The 21,666-nt window shown below is 42.1% G+C and overlaps 1 protein-coding gene across 2 annotated transcripts in view; it reads left to right on the top strand.

Annotated features, from left to right (window-relative positions):
- The window catches only part of F13A1 (coagulation factor XIII A chain), a 61,862-nt gene extending 44,452 nt beyond the window's left edge, over positions 1-17,410 (top strand). For both annotated transcript variants that reach the window (XM_086469033.1, XM_086469034.1), the window contains exons 9-15: positions 2,769-2,872; positions 3,650-3,738; positions 4,721-4,874; positions 5,445-5,732; positions 9,795-9,955; positions 12,932-13,068; positions 17,038-17,410. In XM_086469033.1, coding sequence (XP_086325159.1) covers positions 2,769-2,872; positions 3,650-3,738; positions 4,721-4,874; positions 5,445-5,732; positions 9,795-9,955; positions 12,932-13,068; positions 17,038-17,182 — 1,078 coding nt within the window. In that variant the 3' untranslated portion in view covers positions 17,183-17,410. The remainder of the gene's footprint in view (positions 1-2,768; positions 2,873-3,649; positions 3,739-4,720; positions 4,875-5,444; positions 5,733-9,794; positions 9,956-12,931; positions 13,069-17,037) is intronic.
- The last annotated feature ends 4,256 nt before the right edge of the window (positions 17,411-21,666 follow it).

Here is a 21,666-nt window from a genome sequence, read left to right as displayed (position 1 = left end):
TCTATCTCAGGTTTTAAATACTCTCAAATTTCAGGAATACTTGGAGCCAGGATTTTTAGTCCAATCAATCTCTGAGTGTGGGGCTCCCTCTGAATGTTATCTGACATTTATTTATTTTTATTAAAGATCATCTTCTCCCTCAGGATAGGAAACAGCAACATCAACAAAACACATATAGGAAATTACACAGACTTTGCAAAAAGTTATTTTTATAAAGCTGGCCGGATTTGGGCCCATCAGTACTGCCTCTGTCCCCTTACTTTGTTCTTCTTGTCTTTTTTAATGATGATATAAAGACACTTAAAGAATATTTCTCTTGGATGGGAATCAAGACCCACTACTGTGAGGTCCAAGCAGACTGATGCCACTACCTCAGCAGAAACTTGCTCGAAGTCACCCAGCACTATGGGGGTACATCCATGTCCAGGCCTGTGGAGAAAGCCCTTCTGAGACCTCTGCTCTCTCATTCACTTCCATCTCACTTTTCTCTGATTTCCCAATAATATTACCAGTGTGTCTCTCAACCCAAATGCCTGAGCTTGCTAGCTAATGAAAGGGCAGCAGCTGTTTCCAGCATGTGCCTGTCTCATAAGCAATACTAAGTACACTTCTTAAATTGTCTTCCAGGCATAAAACCCACCTGGTCATCTTTTATTAATTTCCCCATCGCTTTGTTTAGTCTATTCGTAATTATCTCCGTAAATATTTAATGGTCACTACATTGATCCATATAGCCATTCTTGCTTTCTTTAATGTCTCAGGCTTGCTGTAGAATACAAGATCTACAGAATCAGTTTAACAAATTATGGCTGTGGAGCCAGGTCCTCAGCTGTGCTCAATTCTACCAGAAAGATGTTTCTGCTACATTGCAGAGGCAAATGTTCCCCTTATCCTCTGTTCCTTAATGCTCCTGTGCTTTACAAGCAATGTCTTCCTATCCATTCACATTCAATACCCTTAAGCATATTTGGGTTTTGCATGGCAGCAGACCTAAAGAAATAACTGTCCTGTTGTGCTCAACACTACACATATAGAAAGCAGTAAGAAAGGTCCTGTCCCCTATGATGAATGCAGAAAAAAATATAGAAAACCCTCCATTACCTCATTACAGAATTGAAGCAGAGCTGCCATTTTCCACATTGTTTCCCCCCCTTGGTTTTATCATCCTTCCCTCCTGCCTGCTCTTCAGGTTCTTCTTTCACAGAACACAAAGCTGATGACACATCTGACTTTGATTCCAAGTGAACCAGTGAAGGCTTCAGGACAGGGATTGTCTCTCTCACATGTCAGCGTAGCAGTTTTCAAAAACCCACCTACCACAAAGTGCGTCCCCATTCTCTGGTAGCCCTCAGCAAAGCTCTGCAAGCATGATTCAGCATTGACTACTCTCAGCTGCATCAAAAATTCTCTGAATGTGTGTCATTTTCCTTGAATAATTCCTTTTTCTGTAGTTCTGCTTCATTAACTCTCTTAACTGACAAGTTTTGCCCTGATCCAAGCTTTCATTTCCACTTTGAAATGCCTTGTTAGACAAGCCTCAGATCCTTACAACTCTGCTCCATGGCTGGTTTTCTCCTATTATTAATGAAATGGTCAGAGTTTAACAATCCCCATTTTGGTTGCTAATATCATTGCATGTACTAGGGGCTGTATCGGCAGCTACACAGATGTAATTTTATTCATATCTGCTGTAGGATATGTATAATTTGCAAGAAAAATTGCCCCTTTCTCTACTTCTTCCTTCTTTTATTTTTTGCAGTAATGAAATTTAAACACTTTGCTGGCTTTGTTTCAAGACACTCTTTCTAGATCGTCTTTTTTCCTTGCTTGTGCTCTCCCTTGAGCACCAGTAGCATTGCAGGAAATTACAAGATCTGTCTTTCTTTTCTGTTCATCTTTGAAATATTCTGGGCAGACCGTGATGGTGCCGTAGTGGTTTTTTTTCTCTTCCTGAGCATTCAGCCAAGTGAGGGCATTTCAACCCCGAGCGCCTAGATAAATGACTCTCAGAAATTCACCTTTCAGCATACTGTCCTGGGCCCTAAAGGCAACACTTGGCCCACAGTGGTCGTAGGCAAGTTTTATGGAAAGCTATATTTTCTAGGAGACCTGACCCTCCTTCATTGGCATGACACACTGGGAAGATCTTATAAGGAATCCACAATGAGGATAGTTTTAGAAAGCCTATGCAGGATCTCTTTTTCAACCAACATGGAATCCAGCTAATCATGTTTGTTTTGAGCCATGAAAACAAAGCTACATGCTGTAAGTTCCAGAGTTGATCCTGAAATCTCTTCAGAAGAGGCGCCAAAGCTTAAATCTTAATAGTTGTAAAGCAGACTGTGCTTTAATGGCTTGAAGAGGATTCAAAGTTTGTTTTAGCAGGCAGATTGAAGTGGAAGTGTCTGGCTAGAAAGGAATTGTAGTTTGTGTAGCTCTTCATATACCCCAACAATCTCCAAGTACTGGAAAGTTTTCTAAGACATTTGGATTCAGAACACATTAGAAGAATCAAAATGCTTCTTCAGCTTGCAGTCAAGAAACTACAATGAAGGATTATGGCCTTCAGGTTTTAACAGATACATACCAAACTTTCAGCCCTAAAAATCTATTCTCTAAAAACAGACATTTTTTTAAAATTCCTTTTTCACCCCTAAATTGGCAAATGTTGTTATTAAAGCTATGGCAGGGCATAAACACACAGGTTTGTTCTGGTCTGTATGCTTTTTTCCAAGAATTTAATATTCTGGTCCCATCTCTTGTCTAAGGAACTATCATTGCTGGAATGAAGCTTGGATGACCAGACCTGATCTTCCTGTTGGTTTTGGAGGATGGCAAGTTGTTGATGGGACACCCCAAGAAACCAGTGATGGTAATAGTGCTTGAAGTCCTCCTTAGCTCTCTTTCCAATGCTTTTGTGGCAAACAATGAGCTGATGATAGCTAAGCCAGTGGCACTATATGGCTGGTGACAGCTTCTTGCACCAGGTAACCACACTCATCTGTGCTCAGGGCCTTCTCCTGATTTGTTTTGAGCTCTAAAACAAGTCTGTCCTTATTATAATATGCTCATGATGCATGAGAAGGGCCCTGCTTAGTACAGAAGAGTTGTAGTACTGTTGCCAAAAGATGGCTTCTAAAATTTTAGAGAACCTGTACAGGAGCCTGATCAAATTAATTCTCCTTCATTTTATGTCTGCAGCCCTTACTAAACTTCCTGAGCAGGTACGCAGGAGAGAAAAAGTGAAAAGCCACTGCTATTTCTTCCCATTCCTTAATTTTCTAGTTCTTAAAAGATATTCTTAGCAAATTTGCAGTGGGATTTTTTTCTCAGTCTGTGGTATAACTGAGCCCTCCCAAAATTATCTGCTTTAACCAAAACCAGCTGTAACTGCGTTTCAAGCGCTTGAAACTTACAGTGGACTTTACCGTGGCATTAAGGTACCAAACCATTAAGTTGTTTCAGACTTGAGTCTGTGTTGTTTAGAGAGCTAGTAACAAAGTTAAGCTTTTCACTTGGTCAGGAGTTCCTATAAACTATTAAAAGAGTTCACCAAACCCCAAGAATAATTTTTCTTTGAGAAAATGGAACATTTTGACATGTTTTTTAAAGAATTTAATCTGTCACTTTATCTCTCTTCTCCCCATAGGTATGTACAGGTGTGGCCCAGCCTCAGTTCAAGCCATTAAACATGGTCATGTTTGCTTCCAATTCGATGCTCCTTTTGTCTATGCTGAGGTACATACCTGAAAATTTTTGGTGCATTGAGTGTCATCAGTGGGACCGTACGTAAGACAGAAGATAGGGCTCCACTGCATTTTATGGGTTGAGAAGTTACTTCATGTATACTCTACATCAAAGAAAGATCTCATAATTATATTTTGACATGCAGGCCAGTAGGTGTGATATGGCTCTAATGAATGACAGAGATTTCTCTAATCTCTGCTCATCAATGTAATAAGCAGAAAAAGCTACGCTGGCTCCGATGAAAATTCAGGCTGTGATCACTTATCCTTCCCAGATTCCAGCTATGCTGGCAAATGGGTCACTAGCTCTAGCTGCTCATCTTCATCCCTTGTTAGCCATTATCTCCTTCCCAGGCTTGCCAGAAAAGCTGCTTATGTTAAGGCTCCCTTGCTTATTTCAGTAAAAATGGATGCAGTGATTTTAAAGTAGTCTTTACTCACCACATTCCTTTTGGCTGCAGTGGGTCAAGGAGAGGTCATATGGGTGGTTTGACTGGCAGATCTGAGAGGGAAATATCTCCTTGAGGAACAAGAAGATCTGGTCTGGAGTTTTAACCTCTTGCACCAGCAGAGCTGGTGGGCCCAGAATTGCAGCACCTGTAGAGCAAGTCTCTCTTTAATTGAATTGTATATAGCTTAGGACAGAAGACAATAAAGATATTTTATCTATGAAGCATTCCCCTCTCTGTGGTCTAAAGCTTTTTGGTGCAAGGAATGTGTAATCATGCTCCCCAAGTCCAAACGGTATCTCTGTAGCCTACTCAAGTTTACACTGTCTGTCATTCTGGAGCTGTGAATAGTAAAATGCATCTAGGCATTGTTGTAGCAAGTGACTAATTTTAAACACAGGACTTCAATGTAAGTACTTAGTGGGACTTCAAGTCAACATGTCATTGTTTTGAGGGGAGACAGGCTGGCTTCCCTTCCTCTCTCTACTTGCATGTATCTCAATCCTTTTTCGTTTAATTTTATAGGTGAATAGTGATATTGTTTACTCGAGAAGGGAGAAAAATGGAACCCAAGTGATAGAAAAAATTGACACAACCCATGTTGGGCAGTTGATTGTGACCAAGGAAGTTGGGGGTGACGGCATGATGGAGATTACTGAGGAGTACAAGTTCCAAGAAGGTAACCTGAAATGGTGTAGAACCATATCGATGTAGATTTACCTTAGTCAGATGTTGGATGGTGGATTTACAAACCTCTGGCCCTGAGGGAGATTCATGAAAAGGTGCCCTCTGGAACTCTATTTGTAACTCCATCCCAGAAACACTGCAGATGCCTTGATGAGAGCACAAACTGTCCTACTCGGAAATACTTTGGACTGAGTAAGCTGTAGTGAAAACAAAGGGTAGTCACGGAGTAACCCAGAGCATTCAAAACAATTCAAGGCTTTCTGTACAGTTGTTTAGACATTTCTTACTCAGGCTAGATGTTCACACAGGGTAAATTAGTGTAGCTCCATTAATATCCATTAAGCTACATCAATTTATCTGATATGGCTTGAATCTTTAACTCCAGCTCACTTGGAAGCTGTGAAGTTCTCCTGGTATTAACTTTACCAGAGGAATATATTCATTGTCCTCTTCCATTCGTTTCAGCTACCACAAACTACGGAATATGCACCCTTGTGATCAGTGAGTGAGCTAATGCAGTACTCCTGTTTCTTTTCTAAATTTGATTTTCATTCATTTCTAGGCTCAGAGGAAGAGAGACTGGCTCTTGAGACTGCTGTGATGTATGGCGTTAAAAAGCAAACTACCCAAGATACCATGTATCAGCCACAAACTGATGTTGACATGGACTTCCAAGTGCAAAAGGCAGTCCTTGGCAGTGACTTCAAAGTCACTATAACTTTCAGGAACAAAAGTCGCAGCTACTACACTGTCACTGCCTATCTTTCAGGCAACATAGTGTTTTATACAGGAGTCACAAAAAATGAATTCAAGAAACACTCTTTCAGTGCAAAACTGGAACCCTCTTCACGTAAGACTTGCATAGCTGTTTTCAAACCTGCTAGCCTTTTTTCCCTGTGTCATTAACTCTCACCAATGTCTCTACCCATGTATAGAGGCAATTCTAGTAGCTAGGGGCAGGATACTCTATTGGGTATCAGGAGGCTTCACTCACAACTCTAGCCCTGCTGCCAGTGTCATTTAGTGCTGAGACCATTTTCTTCAGGCTGCTGCTCCCATAGTGCTCTCTTACACTGAGCTGCATGTCTGAGAACTGTTAATTTTTCTTATTTATTACAAAAATGGAGTGCAAGTATTAAGCCGCAAGGTACTGTTTTTCATACATTCAGTCTCCTAGAAGTATCTCAGCAAGTAAAGAAAAAGTTCTGGTTCTCTAGGATGTCATTTACAGGACAAAAAGGTGAATATCTTGCCTTACCTAGTAGAAGCTAACAAGCTCCAAGTGGGTTCAAGTGCACATCTGCCTTTGCAGGACTAGGTGGTTCAGGATTTTGTAGTTACAGTGATCTAAAAAGTTTATGTGTAACTAGAATGCACCATTATAGAGCAGGGGCATTTGTCAGCTGGGCAGGCACCACAAAGGTGGGTTATTTTTACAGACGCAGCATTTGCTTTTCCTAGTGGCCTCTGAACTGTGGTGCTGAGATCCTGCCTCCCTTTTCTCATGAGAAAAGCAGTACCTGTCAGCCTAGCTCATGCAGCTGAGGGCAGGATTTTGCACTGCTCAAAGTAGAGAAGAGGGAAATTCTCCTTTTTTGTTTTGGACTTAACCAATCCATTTCCTCTCTGCCATGGCAGCCTCATTCGGAAAACAGTCAGCAAGTGCTGAGGACCTGCTGTATTCCAAAGCGCTATGGAGCAGGCTGGTTGTAGATCCTTGGCTTCTCCAGCAACAAGTGACTGCCAATCAGTCCTTCTCCTGACAGGCCTGTGCTCTTGAATTAGTGCCTCCAGCTTAGAAAAAGTGATGGGAATGTGCTTTTACAGCAGCTAAGTCAGAGGACTTGAGTTCCCTACTGAAAGAGTCAGGAGCAGTGATTTTGCCTTCTTCCCGCTGCTGCTGGGCAAAAGGACTCTCTGCTGAGTGCAACGGGAGTTGCAGGACTTTGGGAAGCCAAAGGATTGCCCTCCTGATCTGGATCTGGTGCTGGATCACAGCAACCCTGGCTGACCTCTGAGCTTTCTCATCTGTCTTGTCTATCTCATCCCAGCTCAAGAGACACTGTGAGTCCTCTGTCCTCAAAGAGGACAGGTTTTGTCTCAGTGGGAAGCCTCTATGGAACCACAGTTCACGCTGTGCCATGAAAAAAAAAATCCTCTGCTTTCTTCCTCACTTTGAACACCATCTAAAACTGCACATTTTTATTTGAAGCTGATTAATCTCCATAAAGTAGGAGTCCACTTATGAAGATCTACAGGTGAAGGTTAATAAAAATCTACTTCTGGTCTATAACAAAGCCCTGACAGCTGCTTGCTGGTTCTTTCTAACTCCCCAACTGGAAATGGGCATTGGGTTGTTCCAACACAGCTGATCAAAACACAGTGTGGGGGTTTATAGTGGCTTGCATCAGTTACTAAGTGTTTGATCTGAAATACTGGAAAACTTTTGGAGACTTAGCTAGGTACAGTAAAAAAAAAACAATTTCAACTGCTGAGTCTAAATTCTGTGCCACTTCTTTGACAAGTGAAAATTCAGTCATCTTGTAGGAGATGTGCAAATACCTGCTACACTTTCTGGCTGTGATTTGTGCTTGGTTCCAGGACTTATGTCTTCTTTCGCATCAAAGGTCTGTGTAAGGTACTATTACCTAAAACACAGCTTCTGCAGTGTTTTGAGGCTCATCTAGCTCCTCTGTGCAAGAAATGAAATGACTAGGTGTTTAAGAATCACTGAGCCTCATGATTCATTTTTTCTAAGTAAATGGTTTGTAAAAAGCTTCTTGAAACTGTGCTGGAAACTCTGAATTGATTGATGGTGAGTGAACAGAGACTAGAGAGAGGCTCCTGAGAGAACAGATAGTGGATGTTTTTGCATGTGTACCGAAAATATGTCCCCATCACTGCTTCTGGCCAAGGAGACTTGCTTTAAGGTATTACCACCTTTCAAGATGGAAATTAGCTTACATCTGAGCTACAGTCGTAGACTTGTGGAGCACTTTGTCCTGCAACAGCACAAAAAAACCCTCACAAGCTATGCTATCTCTGAAGGTGACATAAAATTTGAGCATGAATTCTTTCACCTTTGCCTTAGAAAGGAGTACGCATGCAATCAGGAGCAGTGTCTGAGCAGATGGGCAGCGTGAAGGGAGGCAGTGTGATCATTTGCAACTGCGTGAGAATACTCTGTCAGGGGTGTGATGGAAGGATATCTTCTGAGGCACTCAAGGAGAATTTGGGGATTCATTCATGGCGAGAAGTGTACATATATGTATGGAAGTAACAAAAAATTGCAGTACAATAAAGATGTGTCAAAGGCATTCTTCCAGCCCATGCTGCTGAAAGACTGAAGCAAACTAAGTTTTCAAACAGGAAGCAAATGCATGATTTTCAGAATAATGATTAAAGGAATTGTGTGGGCTGAAAATATCTTTGAGGATTTGAATAGCTTAAACCTTCCAGTGCCTTCAAAGGTGCTCTCGCATCTACTCAGTTATATTTAGTTTTCTCTGGTTTTTTGAAAGGCTGTAAGGCAGCTCGGTGTTGTGTCTCCCTTGGCTTTCCCATATGCAGTAAGTGGTACTGGCAACTTACCAGCACAACCAGTGCTAAGGAAATGGAAGTCTATTATTCTTTTTTTTTCCTGTGGTGATTAAATTTAAACAGAAAAGTTCATCTTTCCTTCCACTGTAAAGTAAATTTCTCTTCGGTTGTAACTTATTTATTTATTTACTTACCTTACACAGATGAGAAACTGATTTATAATTCACAGTTTGGCGCACTGAAATTTTTACAAGAGATACAGAGTGAGAGGTAGGGAGAGAAGGAGGGAGGGGGAGCACATCAAGTAAATTTAAGGCTGGCCTGGTAAATCCAGGTCAGGTGGTCACCAAGGGAATAGCTTTGAAACAAAGTCAAGGAACTGGTTTTGATGTGAGCGGATCAAAAGAGTGAAAAGGCGTGAATGTCATTTACCCAATTGAGTTCAATTATCTTAGTGCATACAGTGTATGTCACAAATACAATGCAAATAATGGAAAACAGTAATAATCATAGTTAACAGATGGGAGATCTTGATATGTTTACTAGGATTATAATTAATGTTTATAGAGGCAAGAGCTCCAGGTCTATATATCCTGCCTGGTCACTTAGTTAGCAGGTCTGCTTCTCTGCATCACATTCTCACACCATTATTGGTCTGGGAATTGCAGTGCAATATGGTTAAAATTAATGATTCCCTGCATCTTAACCATCTAGCCTAGGGGGACTTGTTTCTTCCAATAATTATTGTCAGGGAGCACGTGAAAGCTCTCTGGGAGGCATGCTGGTGACAGGAGCACCTTCTTGCTAAATTTTACAGGCAAGTCCAGTGTAGGACAAAGGCAGATATCCAGACAAGTCTCAGAGAGCAGGTGGTCTCCCAGGTAGCCTGCATGGGCTTGCACCCCCCAGTGTCTGCTCTGGTGGCATCCCTCTGCCAGGAAAAGAGGCAGAGAAAGCACAGGAATAAAGTGAAAGAGACAACATTTACAGGGATGACACTCAAAAGCTAGTTTGGACCTTCGCGCCCAGTAGCTATTTATTTGTTGTCTTGCTTCTCACTTATTTGTGGTAGTGCCTAGCAACCTTCGTCAGCGACCTAGGCCTGTACTAATGGGCATTGAGCAGAGAGTGTGCATAAATCCCACCTTTGTCCTAGGGAGTGTACAGCCTAAAATGAAAGAGGTCAAGATAAGAGGGGGAATGGTGAGGTAAAGAAATGAAGATGGTTTGGGAAAAAAAAACAGTCATTCTTTTGTGGTGGGACACCTTTTCTCCAAGGTGCTCATGTAACTGGCGCTGGCCATGATGGGAGGGAGCAAATAGCCCCTAGATTGCCTCAGATCCCTTTTTTCTCTCCTGTTTCTCCTCCCAGCCAGTGCTTTTGATGTTGTGATCAAATCGAGCGAGTATCTGAGTGACCTGCTGGACCAAGCCTCCTTTCATTTCTTTGTGACAGCACGGATTAAGGAAACAGGGAAGACTCTGGCCATGCAGAAGGCAACAGTCCTGGAAATTCCCACCCTGAGGATCAAGGTAGCTCAGGGCTGGGGTGGAGGGGAATGACTAGCATGCTGTGCATGGGCTGTTCTCTACAAGGCTGTCACATTGACTTCTGGGATGAGGGGCTGTATGTGTGTGTGTGTGTGCACACTAGACCTTCAGTCTAACATAGACCTTATAAAGCAGTGGCTGACTGGAGAGTACAAGGTTTTGTAGGTATGTTATATATTGTACTGAGTATCCCTACAGTAAAGAATGAGACTGACAGTGTCACCCATAGTAGAGAGCTGAAGCGATCTCAGTGGAGGAAGGAGGAGGAGGAAAGATCTGAGAGCGCTGGAGAAACTCAAAGGATAAGAGAAGTTACTCAAGTCTTTAACCACTACAGAAGTCTCTTATATTTAAAGCAACACAGCACAGAGGCCTCTTGCTGAAGAATGAAGGTCACTGCTGTTGAGGTGAATTTGCTTGCTCTTACAGATGTTATGGAAAATCCCTCCATACTTAAAGAGGCAGCATCCATTTGGGATGATGATTTCAGGGATTTGCTGCTGCTCTGTGAATATACTGTGGATTTCCCTGAAAGTTCAAGCATTTCTGTGGACGGTGGCATGGTACCCATGAAAATGTGGAAGTGTAATGTTTGTGATAGGACAAGGACCCTATGTCATGTGGCAAAGGCAGGGCTGAGATTTAGAGTTCTCAGTTCATAACAGGGCACCCAAATACATTGCATCATTTTCCAAAGCACTGAGCTTTCATCTGCTTTGAAAGATGTCATTTGGATCTGCTTTTTTCCTACTATTAAAAAAAAAAAAATATCAGAACACCTGTTCAGGAACATTTACATAAACATGAATGCAACTCCCTAAAATTCAGGACCTTGAAAGCAGTCTAAGTTTATAGACCTTTCCCCGTCTGTATATTTATTTGAACCAATGTTTATGTTTCCATATAATAATATATGTAATAATCTGAAACAGCAACCTTCTGCCAAAAAAGGTTTTTAAAAAATGTAGATCAAAACTACAGTCAAGTCTGTGAAGTATTTCATGGTCTGCAGAAATGTCATTGTGATCTGATCAGATTATTGGTATTTTCAAATAAAAGTTTTTTGGTTTACGGAGCATTCTAGAGGGGAGGTAAACAAGACAGAGAAAATCTACTTCCAATGCCTATCTTCGATAACCAAATTTTGAAAGTAGAGAGTTCTTTCAATGCAATACTTAAACAGAACATCTTATACAGGATCCCAAATTTCAGCTTCAAAATAGTTTATCCTCCCTGATGCTATGAAGAAAGGATGTTTAGTGTATGAGTTAGGTTGTTGTCCAATAACCATGTCTTCTGGTAAAACTGCGTTTGTCTCCTCTCTGCTTCTATGTGATGTGTAAAAATAAGCTGAAATTCTAATAGCTGGATTTTTTTGAGTGAGCATGTGCATATGTATATACCTACGTATTTCTATAGGAAACTTTGCTTTATTGGTTTTTTAAGAAATCTGAAGAAGCTTATTCCCCTAGATTTCTTGGCAGATTTCTTCATTGAATTTGACTGCAGACTGCAGTTCTTAATGTGAGAGTAAGGGAAGGAAAAGAATGAAAAAATCTATTTCCCTTTATGTCTTTACATACACCTTTGATCTTTCTCTGTTGGTCTAAGGAGATTGTCAAAGTTAACAGTGTAGGAAATTGCACCTTACTCTAATTTAGCTTGAGGTCAGGTTACAAAAATAAACTCAGCAAATACAGATCATGGTTTCAGTTGCATGTGTGGCAGATCAGGATGATTTTGAGTCCCTCCATATGACAGTGATCTTAAATGGGCAATTGAAATAAGGAGAACGTAAGACCTCTTAATTGGGCCAGGACTTCTGAAAATGCCACTGATGTCTTTTTGCAGAGTCAGGTGGTCAAATGCTATTGAGACCTTAGCTGTGAGTATCTTATTCTTTACTCCAGTCAATATATTGGTATTTGGTGCAGAGTGATCCCTTATACCAGTCTTTCCAGTTTTTGCCACTGTCACACTCCTTAAAAATTTTCAATAGGGCTGCAGACCCAAGCATAGCACTTTCTTGCCAAGATTTCTTTTTCTTAGTTACCTTTCTCAAGACCCTTGAAGTAGTCCATGGACCAGCTGGGTTCTACCAGCTGTAAGTTCAAAACCCTTGACTGACCCTTTTATATTCTGTGAGAAATGTTGTGTTTCTAGTGAACAAAAAACCCAACAAAATCCCCATGCATGTAGTCTTTGTCTAAAAACACGTTCATTTGGAGGTGTTTTCCAGGCAGCTGTACTACTGGCACTGATCTGAATGGACAGACAGATCCCTTCAGCTGTGTACTATGATATATGTGGAAGTCGATGTGATCACTGTTCATTAGTCTAACAGTTTAATATTCTCCAGTGCAAAATGCATTGCTTTTTTGCTATGGAAGGGTTTTGGAGGACAACCGACTCTCTGGTCTACTTTATGCACAGGGTTAGAAATCCTTCAAGAGCATGAGACGTGATTGCAAGGCAGGGGGAAGATTGGCACAACACTTTGGGGGGGTGGTGTGCAAGCAATGTGACTCAGTGTTTCTAATTTAGGGTAATAAGAAAGACATACTCTTCTTTTCTGGAGCTTATGTCCTGAGCAGGCCATGCACTTCAGTGGTAGTGGGGAGCCTGGGCAGGAGGGCAAAATCTGGAAGAGAAGTCCCTTCAGCTGGACTCGCCCTCAGTTGGACACTTAGCTCCAGGACTGTGCATGTAGATTTCTGTTTTTCTAATGGAAATGAGGGCCTGCCTCTTGACCTGCCATGTCGCTTGAGGGAAAATTGCAATCACATTGGAAAAATCTGTGGTGATACCTATGGGCCCATCAACGATTTTCTTCTGACTAGGCTTTCTCTGCCTCATGCCATTTTGCTGTGTGCTCCATTGCCCCTCCTCTCCTTCCTTGCATGAGGGGCTTTTTATTATTATCAACTTGTGGACCGTTGCCTTTTCCTTGTCTTGCAGACCCAAGGTGAGATGGTAGCTGGTAAAGAAATGTCTGTGACTGTGGAATTCACCAATCCTCTGAAACAAACCCTGGAGAATGTCACACTCCGCCTCGAGGGACCTGGCGTGCTGACAACAGTGAAAAAGGAGTTCAGGTAGGGAAGAAAGCACGACTAACTGGGAGCTCATCCCCTGCTTGCTCACAGAAGGAAGCTCATGAGAGACACTTAACTAATGCTGCACTGAGTAATTAATTTCAGAGATTCTCTTCTTACTTTAAAAACGATACACAAGGGACCTATAGGTCTCAATAGTCAGAAGTCAGGCTGTCCAGAGAGACTGTGCAGAGAAACTGTGAGAGCATTTCATCTGCCAGTGTTGGAGGAAGGGTAGTGGTTGTGGGTAGTTGCTGATGCAGCCTGAGTTTACTTTTTCACTGTATTACGTTATTTTTAGTGCTTGACAATAGCACTTATGAGCTGCTATCACAGAAAGAAAGACAGATTTATCCTACACACGAAGTGTTTACTGCTGCTCACTCAGTATGTGCAAATCAAGTCTTGTGCTGTTTTTCAAAAAGGCCTTTTCTCCACTCATGTTAATCGTGATTATACAAGATGTTCAGGTACCTCAAACGATCTTTCAAGCTTATGTCAAGTCACGAACTGTGTGTTGGATGCAGCAGAGCCCACTGGGATGGCTGTAGCGCATGTGTGAGCACACAGTTCTCTCTCCCAGTAGCACCACTGCACAGGGTTGCCCCACCACAGAGGCGTGTTACCAACACAGGGTCCTCGCAGGCCTGAGGAAAAGGAAAGCCACCTTCATTACACTCAGAGCTGCACCTCATGCTGACACTGTGGTACCTGTATGCTAAGCAAGTTGTTTCCTAAACTCTCTTTCCATTTAAGTTCAGTGTTATAGGATCAGCATTAGCCACTTCCAGGATATATAACTGAGATCCTTGGGAAATTTTGCAGCCATTGTTTAGTCTTGGGCAGCCAAAGCAATGTTGTCTATCATTACCTGAGCTGATGGTCCCCAGGTGTGTGCAAAAGGAGTTTGAAAAATTGCCTGTGCTTCAGCAGCTGCAGAAATTGTCAGCATTATCTGCAGCCAGTGAGAGAGGTCTGAGCCTGATTACACCTGGGCCAGCGATAAAAAGATCACAATCAGTCTCCAGAGCGGAGCTGGACAGAAAAATGACTGTGAAAGGGCATCATACCGCGCTTGCTTTGTGCACGTGGTATGTCACAGACGCTGCTGAACGTGACTCAGCACAGTCCACACGTTTTACACAAGTTGCAGCAATAGCCCTCCTTGCTGCCCAGCCATGCCAGCCTCCCCTGGTGTTCTGCATCCCTCTCAATGCAAAAGCTGCCATGGGCTGCTCTTACCTTCAAGTATGCAGAAGTTGTCAGGTGCATGAAAGGCACAGGAGTTAGGGAGAAAAATGATTCACAGAACAGATGTAATTTTCCTTCAAGTCACCATGTTTTCCCCTTTTCAGTAGTGCTCTTGGCCTCATTTAAAATGGAAATGGATCAGCTTAGTCATTTTAAGGTTTAACTTCTCAGAGGTGAATGAAGGCTGCAGGTTATACACACACAAAGGACAGAACAGGGGGCAGTTGTAGTTTATTTAAATAATAATCACATTTGCCTCTGTGCATTCAGAGTGATAAATGGCTCCGGTGTGGTGATGGCTCAGCATATCACACAGAACCATTCATCACTGAATTCTCTCCCAGAAAAATCAGATTAGGGTCGGCTTTACTCGATTTGCAAAGAGAATTAGACCTATTCTAGGCTTTCCCCACCCTTCCGCTGCTTCCTTGTCCGTCAGGGACTGTCACATATGGGATGTGGCTTTTGCGGCTCTTTGAGGGGATGAGACTTTTGACCTCTCTGTATTTTTAAGGTAGCTTTTCTGTATCACTTAGATGACTCCACAAAACAGGTATGTGTGATCCAGCTGATACAACATTACTCTGGGAATGAAGCGGCTGGGGAGCTTCAGTCCTGATCATTCATAGAGACTGTGTATAGAGAGATAGATATTTAGCTATTAGCCCCAGACAGATGTGGAGCATGACTTGTGGAACAGCCTTTGTCAGTAGCAATTCCTCCTACATGGGCCATAGGCTTTGCATGACAAGTGAGAATTAACCAGGCAGTAGTGGATGGTGTTAAAAGGATTTTAGCCAAGTATGCATTCACACTAGCAGGGAACTCACATTGGGTGTTTCTACATGTCAAAGCTCAGCTAGTATTAGCATTTGTAGAGAAAAGAAAATTGTTTTAGAAATAGGACAGTAGAGAAACAGGAGAAGGTGGGTTTGGTTTCCTAGCACAACTGTTGTCTTCCTGCACGCACACATAAATATACATGTATATATATATATATATGCACAGAGATGGTAGTGATATAAATCAGAGATGGAAGTACTACCCTCTCTCACTGCGGCAGTGTGAAGATGTGGTCTGGAAACCTTCATGCTTAGAGGATCTGGCCCCCAAGCGCTCAAGAAAGTAGTCTGAACCTTACTGCACAGCAGACTTTTATAATATCTTCTTCACTTTCCATACAGATAATCCCTTGCACATCAATCCCGTAAAATCTAAATTTAAAAAGGTATTTAACCTTGTGCAGCAATTGAAGTCATTGCTTTATCATGCTACCATTTTAGTGGGCATTTGGTGTGGAGCGGGTGGGCCAGCCAAGAGGAACAGGATATGTCTTATTAAGAACAAAGATAAAAAGAGGGAAAACACTTACTGGAAGTGGTCTGCACATACTCACACCAAAAAAAAATGATCTTCCTCTGCTTTTTCTTTTCTAAAACTGGGTACATGCCCCAGGGTACCTATGACTGTATGTGCAAAATGCAATGTAGTGCTACGTAGAGATATCTAAGTCAACCTCTAAGGAGCTAGAACACCTCTCATTTTAGCAGGGGCAGACTTGCAGAAAAAAATATTCAGGTGGGAGGATCCCAGGCTAGCTCATTTAAAGCTAATTAAGATTTCTTGTCTTGTGGCAACTTGTGCTAAGCCTGGGCAGCCATTTCAGTTCTGACCCTGGCATAGGACATGGCATCTGAGAGCCAAACCCTATCAGATGAGAATTTGATACAGTGACTAAGGTTTAGGCTTACTTCACTCTCACTTTATTCAGTTGTTTGCAGAATACCATAGCCATATGAGATGAGAACACTTGTTAAATTCATAACCCTCTTACTTAATACTAAGGAAAAGAACATTCATTTTTACAAATAGCTTCCCACTACACTACCTTCTCTTTGGAGCAGCTGTATCCTGACATCCCCCAAACACAATCAATCAATCAGTCAACATCAGCCTTCAAAATCTGCACACACATAGTGAAAGCACTGAGAAAACACAGAAACCCGATACTCGAGGCTCTCCCTGCATCTTAATTGTAGCAAAAATTGAAAACCAAGAGCAGCACAGAACACAGTTGCTTTATAGTATGAGTTATCAAGATTCATACATAATGTAAAAGAGTAACTGCTAACAGCAGGACTCCCAAGAACACTTTGACTTATTTGTATGGACATGAAGAAGTCATCTGAAGTGGCCAGTGAGGAGATCTGCTGTTATTACAACCGTGGCAGGGTGGTTCAGGGTAGGAGCTGGTGAAGGGGCTCAGCGACTCATCAGCACTGCCTCGGGTTTGCATGGGAATGCCCTGGACACTTCATGACAAGGACTTATTTAACCACTTAAGGAATCACCAACAGGCTATAGGCTATAATAAACAGGTAAAATGGAATTATAAAGTAGAAAAAAAGTTATGTTAGCTATAAAGAAGATCATTCTGAAAGTGATTGTGAGAGGAAGTGACAGGAGGCAGAAGAAAATAGATTCATTTTTGAAATTTAAAATTAGCCTGGAGGAAAGGCTAGAAAAGGCTTTGACAGAGTCAGTTCTGAGAGGAACAGAAGATGGAGGGAATAATTTATAGGACACTTAAGAGAAAGATTGAAACATAAAAAATTTGAGACGTGTTATACTGTCCACTTTCAGCTTCTCCAGTTGTGGGTCAGGTAGAGAGCAGTGGCTGACTGATCACAATATTGTTACTTTCCTTTTTCCCTACAGGCAAATCCCAACAAACTCTACCTTGATCTGGGAAGTGAAATGCATCCCAAAACGAGCAGGGTTACGAAAGCTGATTGCAAGCCTGAACTGTGCTGCTTTGAGGCATGTGTATGGCGAGCTGAACGTGCAGATTCAGAAACCATGATCCAAGGTGCTGCATTCATCTCTCATTTAGCTATATTTTAAAATATCACATTGCAGGGAGAGGAGGTAGGAATCTGCTTATTATTATTTTGGTCATCCTTGTGCTGAACAAAATTTGATAAAGAAAACTAATTAGCAAGACTGGGGAGAGCGTGAAAAAGCACCTGGATAGTCAACGATTTAAAATTAGATACACGTAATTAAAGGCAATTCTAAGCCGTATTATTCCTATAGTTTGCTTGTATTTAAGGTCTTTTGCATTAGTGCTCCAAGGGAATCTGAAAAGCTCCATTCACCAAAGTAGTCTGAACTTTAGTTTTAATTAAGGCCTGATATTTCACTGAAAAGGAAAAAAAAAAGAACCCAGTGTTATAAATTCTTAAGCTGAATTACACAACCCTATGGTAGATCATTCAGGCTGCAAGAAAAACAGGTACTTCTAGCTAAAGAGACTGGTTTACCTTACAATGTTATAATTTTCCAGTTCATGGAGAGCTTACTTTGCTGGAAGCATCTCTCAGGATGTATTATGTCCAGAATACTCCCAGCTCCTTGTTTCCTCTTGCTGCTTCCCTATGCTTTTTCTCTTACTCTTTCATGTGTGCAGGCACCCACTCATACTCCCGTATTTCATGCCCTCATCCCACCCCATATGCTGCTCCTTTCCCTTGCTTATGAAAATCCAGAGTCTTTCATGCCACTGCTCAGAGTTCATCACACTGAACTTACATTTCCTGGTCACATCTCTTGTGTATGATGTGTTCTCTCATCATCTTTTTCTGCCTTTTCTTCTCTCCTGAACCCACCCTGTAGTCCCTTTTCCCACATGTGTGTGTGTTGGGGGGGTTTGCTGCCCCAGAGCAGTCCAGGCTCTGCCAGCTGGTAAATGGGGGTGAAGGAGAGAGGAATGGAGGGGGCAGCCTGAGGGTCTTCTCCTGCCAGCCCCACAAGCCTGACAAATACCCTGCACTGGAACCAGCCTTGAGTTTAGATTAAACAATGCCTGAAAGTTCCCGGGAATCACAGCTACTGTGGGATGAAGTCCTCTTACATGAGCAGCCCCGGGAATATACAGGGACAGAAGCTCAGCTGGAAAAGGAATAAAGGTGTATCCTGAGAGTCAGAAACTCCACAGGCTGGATCTCCTTCCTGCCTTTCTCACAGCACATTCCTCTGTGAGGTGCAGTGGGGCCTCCCAAGGCATTGCTCCTCCCCTGAGGACCTTCTGGCCCAGAAGTTGCTCTGAACCTGGGGTTTCCATTAGTCTCCCATTCAGGGTGCCACCCCATCCTAAGCTTGTACCCCCTTGGGCTAGGGCAGCGGGGGAGTGGGGTGGAGTATGTTAATTTCTCATCTCCCCCAAAATTCTTCTTGAGATCTTTTTCCACAAGGCAAAGATGCACATGCCACAAGCTGCAGCAATTCCTCTCCACTCGCCACAGCATGTAAGAGCATGTCCCGTACTAACAGCACAGGTGAGCTAACTGATGTTCCAAAGAAGTTAAAAGGAGCCTCATGCTCACTAAACACTGTGATTTTATTGTGCTGTGTATGGCTGTGTCATCTTGTGGTCTCGTTAGTGAGAAAGCAAGGGGTGTGACTTGCCTTCTGCTCCCCTTCTTGCCACATGTTGCCTCCTGCAAAACTTGTGACCAGCTGTTAAAAATAAGCAAGTCCTCGGAGGGGGGAAGTACAGCCTGCTCTTTTGCTAAAGTATGTGGAACAAAGCAAAGGCTCATTCATGCCACCTCATATGCTCAGTGAGTATCCCTGGATCCAGGAACACCAGACTTTTGGGGGCTTTCACTTCAGGCATGGGCACACACTCATTTTGTACAGTTTATGTGACCACATTAGAAACTCTGCAATGTCAGTCTCCCATACGAGTCCTCTGGGGTACAAGGGACTGAACAGTGAGTTGTAAATGCAAGGTGACAATATCTGTTAAGTAATTAAGCAGCACTACCAGAGTCTATATCTTCTAATAAAATTATCCATTTTTTGCTCTTGGATATAAACCTGCTTTCCATTTCAATTTTTTTTTTAACTACAGTGTAATAAGAATTTAAAATAAAGCATGTCTGATTGCACTTGGGTTTTGTGTTCTGTATTTTGATCAATCACTTGTACGTAGTAGCACTATAGGCACCACTTGCTGCACCTTAATTGTAAAAGCTAAGAAATTAGCTTCTGAGCCATGATAATAAAGGTACCCTTTTTAGGTGCTAAGGAGAAAACACTATCTTTATTTAAACGAACAAACAAAATTACACGCTCAGTTTAAATATTTGCCTTTGGTTTTCCTTCTGGTTTAGCAACTGACTACCTAATGCATTGGAGAAGGTGACAATTTCCAGAGCACATCGCAGTGTCAGCAAAGAGAACCCCCAGATTCCCCTGGAAATTGCTTTAATGTGTCAGAGCCCATTAAGTGGCCAGTATGCTCCTAACAAAACCTTACCTACATTGCACTTCTAAAGTGTGCTTCTCTCAGCTAAATATTTCAAGGCATTTTACTGACAGTCATTAAGCTGAACGATGTTCACCAGGAGACACAAGTATTTTTATTGATAGTTTATAGAGGGGTATACTGAAGCAAAGAGAAGTGATAACTGGGAATAGGGGCCAGGGATGTCAACAGCCCTTGGCATCACCAGCATTCTCGCTCTGTGCAGAGTTGCTCACAAAGACCTAAGGAAAAAATGAGGATGGTCTCTAGGATTTCAGCCACTCATCACACTGTGGATGGGCTGTCACATGAATCATGGGTAAAATCTGACTGAAGAAGCAGTGAGTGCTATGATAGCACTATGTGTGTGCATAGGAAATTCAATCAATAATAAGCAATTTTGGCAACCCCAGATCTGGAGAATCTTTGAACCTGAAAAGAGCTGGTGTTCAAACTCTTCAGCTGAGGATCTCTTTTCAGTAGGGTGAACTGGTGTCCTCAACCCAACCATCAAATCTCAGAGATGGACTGGGGAGGAAAAAGTCCAAAACCAAACCCCTGCCTCCACAGATCCCACACTCCAGCAGCTCAGAGAAGCCGAGTATGAACAGCAGTCTTAAAGCACACCTCATTTGTTATCAACTTGTTACATCCAAGCTACAGAGCAGGTTGCTTCAATTCCCGTCAATTTGTCACACTCAAAATCTTGTTATGATCAAAAGGAAACACACCTTACAGGCAGACCTAGGAGGGATATATTGCTGGTCTTGTTAAAAATAGTCTAATAGAAGAATTATTATTAGCTGAGATAATTAAGAAGGAATTATGTTCTTGTATTTTCATTACAGTGATACTAATGTTTATAGTCCAAATAATATCAGGTAAGACTGACACACAAACTTTCTAGCATGCTTCCGTTTCTCTGCTTTTATATGCACCACCACGCTGCCCATCTGACGTCGTCAGTCTCGGGCAGGGGCATGTGTAGCAGCAAGTCATCAGTGTCCCAGGTCCTCCATCAAGCAGAGTCTGACATTAGAGAAGAGCATTTCTCTTCTTCTTTGCTGGGATAAGCACAACTGAAAATTTCTTCCTTCTCACCCTAGGATCCACCACAGGTCATTTTTACGTGATTACTGATACTCTCCGCATTTTGTTTTTTCTTCATTGTTTCACAACTTCTCCGTAGATCCAAATTTGCTATATGTGATGCATTTTACATGTGTTGGGTACTTGCTGTTTGTTCTCCTTTGTTACATCTAAAATTTGTCTTACCTACCTGCTAACGTTGCACCCTTTGGTGACCAGTAATTAACCACTGGTGAGCTATATGTAGCCTAAGGCCTCCAACATCACCCTACACCCATACTGCCAGGAGCCCTGTTATCATCCTGTGTTAGTGAACCTTTATGCTGCCCTTTATTTTGGGGTCATAAATAGTTCATTCTACACTAAACAACTACCTGCTATTACTGTCTACTAGTTACAAAAAGTTCATATAACAACAAACATTTCACCATGCAATTGGACAAAGCAAAGCAAAAGCTAAAACAAAGCCAGTAGTAGATATCAGGTCATTAGATAATGGCTCTTACAGCTAAACAAAGCATAGAAAAATCTTGACAAGTCCTGATGCCTGTGCTGCTAGCTTATCACCAAGCTGTGACCTTTCACAAGCAATGGCAACATCTTATTTGTGGAATGAAATCAGAGAAGGTAACTGAGCATTGGCTTTTCTAGTGCCTAGTACTACCAGCGATAATTGGTTTGAACTGGAACTAATCAATAAATGCTCTGCCAAATGGGTGACACCCCTAGCCCCACTGTTTTCTCCTGCTAAGGACTTATATACTGTCCTTTCCTCAGCATATTGTTTTCATGTTAGTTCTTATTTTCCCTGAGGAGGAGGTGGAGGCTGCTGGTGTAATAGATGAAGATGACCAGGTCAGAGGGGGTGGGAAAAGTGTCTGAGGTTATTCAAACCAAAATTAATGGCTCCATTATGAAAGAGGAAAGTCAAAGTATACTGTGACTGT

The sequence above is a fragment of the Leptosomus discolor genome, chromosome 8 (assembly GCF_034619465.1).
Source record: "Leptosomus discolor isolate bLepDis1 chromosome 8, bLepDis1.hap2, whole genome shotgun sequence".
In the NCBI taxonomy this organism is placed as follows: Eukaryota; Metazoa; Chordata; class Aves; order Leptosomiformes; family Leptosomidae; genus Leptosomus; species Leptosomus discolor.
Note: the sequence above shows the minus strand (reverse complement) of the source record. Positions and strands in the feature narration are given on the sequence as shown.